We start from the raw sequence: 5,927 nt of genomic DNA, 5'->3' as shown, positions 1-5,927 counted from the left end.
TTACTTTGTAGAATGCTCCTTAAGTTTCATTTATGATAATTTATTCTATTTGACTAATAATATGCTAGAACGAGTATTAACCACAGGTATTATTACATTGGGCTGTAAGTCAGTGTAAAAATGTTGTATTTCTAAAATGTGAAAGATAGTATTTTTTATCGTAAGAAATAACAATTGAAATAATTTGTCAAGAACATTTTTATTGTTATCACAGTTATTTTACAGATTTTTTTGTTCTTAAAATCTCCAAAGGTAGGATATTTGCACATTATACTAATAAATCTTGGATAAAGTCGTCTTTATCTATAGCATCCCAGAAAGTTGCATTGATAGAACCTGATAAATTTAACTGCGTTACTCTTTGATTAAATATAAATTGAACAATAAATTCATTCACTCTCTTCAATGCTGATCTCAAATACAGATATACACATTCATCATGATTTAACAAAACATGCCGCCAAAACACGCTCTAAACTTGGAGACTATAAACGTGACGGTGAAATTCCACTATTCTGTCTTATAAGTATAGCCCAAGAGTTGGCGGTGGGTGCTATTGCCTTCCTTCTAGTCGGTCAGTAAAAAATTAGGGACAGATAGCGCTTACATAGCTTTGTGTAAACACGTTTAGCACTAAATACGAACTGTTTCTCTGATGTAGAGAGTGTATTGGTTTAATCTAAAATGGTAGGAGACAGAGTCTTAAACCTGGTAATGACTAAGGTAAACTATATTTTATGAAAATCTAGGCTTAAGTTTATGGGGCTACTTTAAAGAATACTCTGAAAATATACATTTTTCTTGATATAATATGCTTTGACACAGATAAAGAGGAAATAATATTAATAAGTGGCCTCGGCCAGTTGCGTTGTCTTATCATTTAACCAAACATACGATTATAGATTAATAATCAACTTTAACTATGCTCAGTAATTAGACGCCATGAACATTTTATTGTGATACCTTCGTTATATAGGATTGTTGACTGAGTGTTTACGACGATACTACTGATAACCTCTCCCCGCCCCTCTAGTCATGCTTACGTTCTTTTCTCAGACATACAGACACTTGAAGCTGTAGTCGATAGTCAGATTCAACTACCATGTAACATCAGTCTTCCTTCTGAAGATGACTTCATATCCTTGGTACTGTGGTACAAGTCAGGAATCAGTGCTCCAATTTTCAGTGTAGACTCTAGATATGGTGCACTGGAGAACTCCAAACACTTTACCAGCAACTTCCTGGGACAAAGAGCTTACTTGTATTTTAACTTGGACATTGATTTGGCTTTTCTGACCATCAAATCTGTTGAAGATGGAGATGAAGGAAAGTACAGTTGCAGAGTCGATTTTCGATGGGGAAGAACTCTCAAAAGCGCAATAAATGTAGATGTTATTGGTACGTAAGTTATTTTGAACTACGATTCATGTTATTAGTAAACATTCAAGCCTTTGGTAAATTAAGATGAATTTTGAAAATTAGTAAACAGGTAGGTTTAAAAATATCATTATAAAAAAATTAACATACATATTCCATATACTAACCGAACAGGATAAATTATAAGATAGAATCTATGATTGACTATATTACAACAAAAAAGATAAACATTTTACAAACTTTTTCAGATTTTACTCAGTATAGATAAGCTGAAAGTATAATGACAGAATTTCACTAAGGAAACACACGAGTGTAAGGTTAAAAGTAAGCTCATGCAGCAAGCCGAAAACGAGTTGATCAATAACCTTTGTAATTTCAGTTTAAAAATGGTCATTGCAATATTGTTTATATGAAAAAAAACGAATGTGTTAGGCATAACACTTAGCTCTTAGCGCTGGAATACTATTCGTAAGATTTCTCCATGAAAGGTTATTACAAATACACAAAGGATTTGTTTAATCTTCCCAATTGTAAATAAACGAAGTACGAAAACTCATACGTTAGTTTTATTTGTTTTTAAAAAACCTAGTCACACTTTTCTCTCTTGTTTTCTAAATACTTCCCACATTTCAGAAATGCATATGAATATTCAAAGCAATCAGCTGTATTTCAGATCCAATAAAACATCATGCTGTATACAAAAATGTTATAATAAACCACATAGGTTTCTTTTCTCAATTGTTGTGGCTAATTAACAAAACTGGACAAATTAGTTTTCTTATAATAGACATATTTCTATTTTAGTAAAATTCGTTAAAGAATACTCTAACTGGGAATGAAAGAAAGTATCTTTTTTCTTCTGTTATTTACGTACCATATTTTCAAAAAGTACCGATTTTTCAATCTCAAAATAAGTCGTTTGCTAACTTACTCCATTCTCTGATAAGTTGAGGTCGTCCATTTTGTTCAGTACTTAGACATACTAGGCGTGGCAGGAAGCAATGTCTTTTACGGTTAGTTGTCGTCTGTCCTAACCTCAGTTGCATGTTAAACACTAAACCTTATCTTTCTGGTGCTTAAAAAGAGAAAAAAGATCACATTAAATGCTTTTATGTACTAATCACGTGCTGTATACGTTGATAAATAATCTTAAGTTTGATATTCCTGATTACATTTTACATTATTTACACTGATTAAAAGAGTAGCTCGTCCCGTAAACGAGGGGTGGACAGTTCTTTTATAGGGCACCAAACACAATCTATTTAAATGTATTTGTATTTTGAAGCTATTTTCGAAAAGGTGCAGAGCCAAAACCTTGCGTTGATGTTTATGTATATATTAACTTAAATGTAGTTTGCGTTTTGATTGCATGTTAGGTTCTTCAGTTTGCATGAGAGCACGTGTCAGTTAATGTCCCAACACCATATTTCTTTCAATTAACTGAAAACTGAATAAAGTTTGCCAGCTTCTATCTTTCTACATCCTGTTCACCGTTTGTTGTAGTGTTGCAGACAGTTTAATTCTAACATATACTAAGCACTGTTATCCTTACTGCAAGCCTTTGCTCTAGAATTAACGATAGGGTCTATATGGACCACTTCTGATTTTTATGCACATTTATTCTCAACTATTTATGCATCGGAGTGTTTGTTGGTTACAGGATATTGGGTAACATACGAGTCACCAGAAAAATAAAACAAAATACATTTGCTATTGCAATGACCTTTTTCTAACTAATGGCATTAATTTCCAAGTATTTTGCATAAAAAATTAACGATTTCATCCATTTTTTACAACTTATTTACACTGGGTGCTGTGGCAGAGAAAAAAACATATAATTACTCAGTATGATGCGGTATGCAGAATATAAATAATAAGAAACAAATTGATAATTTGAGAGTTAATCTCTTCTACACATGTTTTGGCCAAAATTTCAAAATACAAGAAACTATTCAGTCGAATGAAGTTACGTTTTAGAGTTGTTAGACTTTCTTGTTATCATTGAGAGTTATATTAAGGCTCCGAGAAAAATATATTACAGTGAAATATTTCAAACAGATCACTACTTTCTAGACGTGGAAGCCAATCTGATCAACCATTAGTAAGGCATAGCTAAATTGTTTTTGTTATAGATGAACCATTTTGTAATACTTGTTTTAATATCTATTTTGCAAGTTCCCCCTAGAAGTGTTCTCATTACTAATGAGAAAAACGAGCTCTTGTACGGACAGATTGGCCCTTATGACGAAGGTTCTTCACTCATTCTTCGTTGTGTGGCAAAAGAAGGTGAGCGTTTTAATTATTTTACTGAAAAGATTAGTCTCAAAAGTAACCCGAAATAGGGTTGCTAACTATGTTGTACTTGGTAACATAATATCGTTTTTTTTCAACATGCTAAAATCCAAGATGAATAATCTTTAAAAATAGTTTCTTTAGTTTTAGTTAGTTTTTTTTTTCCAGATTTCCTCACGTTGCTCTTTCTGGTAGAATATATCTATGTAACATTTATAGCCACGTAATAATTAAAACTAAACCATATAGATTCCTTAGAAAGTTGTAATAAAAAGTTTCGGATAGTGTATTACTTATTAAAATATTAATAATTTAAAGTTGGCGATATAATATATGTTTATACAGAGTTATTATAATTCAAGATGATTGTCTTAGTTTATTTGTTTGCCTTGGTTTTGAATTTCGCACAAAGCTACTCGAGAGTTATCTGCGCTAGCCGTTCCTAGTTTAGCAGTGGTAAACTAGACTAGAGGGAAGATAGCTAGTCAACACCATCTACCGCCAAATCTTGGGCTACTCCTTTAACAACAAATAGTGGGATTAAACACTACTTTATAACGCTCTAACGGCTGAAAGGGCGAGCATGTTCGGAGACGGGGATTCGAATCCTCAAATTACGCGTGGAGCTCACCAACCACCAAGCCATAACAGGCAAATTATGTCTTAAAAACTGCTTATTCTAGGAGATGAAGAGGCAAAATGTCACCAGATGCACATTGAGTATCATATGTTTTACTCAAGGAAGTTTGGACATGAAACATGGTGGTTCCAAAACTGTCAGAGAAGATGTTCAATATGCGTTATATCATTCTCCATGAGAACATCAAGCATATTCCTGAGTAAAGATTTTGTAACGATCATTTGTTTTGAAGTGTTCACTGATTCTAGCTAGCATCCTGCACACTAACTTGGATTTTATTCAGACCATCAATATCGTATTGTTAAAACCTCAGTAGGTTTGCTAGGTTACAGTAAACAAACTGTTATTTGAAACGCTTTTAAAACATTAAGTATTTCAATACATGAAGCCTAAGCTTGCGCTACATGATTGTTTAGTAATGGGAATAATGATAGGACAATAGGAATGACATAATTAAAATAATTAAGAGGATTATTGTTATAGATTTAAGGAAGTTATGTTCTTTATTTTTACTCGGGCTTGGCATGGACCTATTGGTTATCGTGCTTGGACTATGAATCGGAGAATTTATGGTTTGCGGATCGTTGCCACAAAAATGCGCTCCGCACTTTTGGGTAGCGAGTGAGCTATAAGAGTGACAGTCAAATTTCACTATTGAGTTAAACAAAAGTAGCACAAGATTTGGTGGTGAGTGCTGCTACTAGCTGTCCTACACCTAGACTATTTATTCAGAAGTAAGGTTGGCTATGTCGTTTGTGTATCTTTGTGTGATAATTGGGAAACAAGTAAACAAACAGTGTACGTTAGCTCATGTTTTATAGGATCTTGATTTCAGATTCTTTTACACTTTTTTCATGTTCTTGATTTTGTTTTCTTTTAAGTTAGTTTTACTTTCTTTTCAACTCAGTTTTTGCAACCTTTAATTTTATTTCAGACTAATTTAATTTTGTATCCATTTGACTTTGGTTGATATACCCTGCTTTTGACAGACCTTTCTGTATCCATTTGACTTTGGTTGATATACCCTGCTTTTGACAGACCTTTCTGTATCCATTTGACTTCGGTTGATATACAATGCTTTTGATTGAGCTTTTTGCATCTTTCTGACTTTGGTTAATACACCCTGTTTTTGACAGACGTTTTTGTATCCATTTGAGTATGGTTGATACGCTATGCTTTTGAGTGAGCTTTTTTGCATCCCATTGACTTTAGTTGATATACCCTGCTTTTTGCATCCCTTTGAGTTTGATATTCTTTCTTGCTTGTTCTTTAGTTCTGTTTTACTTTCCTGTTTTATTCAGATTTCTTATTATACACTTTTAATCCTAGATATTTCTTTAATTTGGGGTTTATTTTTTTTCCTTTGGTTTTATTTAAGAAGTATCGTAAAACATATTTGGAAGAAACTATTCGCAATTAATGCAATGGAACGCTCTTTGAAAGAACTGTAACACTATAACACCTAACATTCACCTATAACAGTTGAAGTGTTTATAAGTATATAGCTGAATAATATCGTTTAGCAAAATAGATCCATCTTATGAAATACAGGAATCCCTCGATTAGTGCGGTTAATGTGTTCTTTAAAAGAGCTGCACTAATCGAAAACGCACTAATC

At 32.9% G+C, this 5,927-nt stretch overlaps 1 protein-coding gene across 1 annotated transcript in view; it reads left to right on the top strand.

Moving 5' to 3' along the window:
- Positions 1 to 684: 684 nt before the first annotated feature.
- The window catches only part of LOC106472622, a 42,433-nt gene continuing 37,190 nt past the window's right edge, over positions 685 to 5,927 (top strand). Inside the window, exons 1-3 of the mRNA XM_022402091.1 lie at positions 685 to 723; positions 1,065 to 1,398; positions 3,553 to 3,663. Coding sequence (XP_022257799.1) covers positions 685 to 723; positions 1,065 to 1,398; positions 3,553 to 3,663 — 484 coding nt within the window. The remainder of the gene's footprint in view (positions 724 to 1,064; positions 1,399 to 3,552; positions 3,664 to 5,927) is intronic.

The sequence above is a fragment of the Limulus polyphemus genome, unplaced genomic scaffold (assembly GCF_000517525.1).
Source record: "Limulus polyphemus unplaced genomic scaffold, Limulus_polyphemus-2.1.2 Scaffold122, whole genome shotgun sequence".
Classification (NCBI taxonomy): domain Eukaryota; kingdom Metazoa; phylum Arthropoda; class Merostomata; order Xiphosura; family Limulidae; genus Limulus; species Limulus polyphemus.
This window is presented reverse-complemented; position numbering and strand designations above follow the sequence as displayed.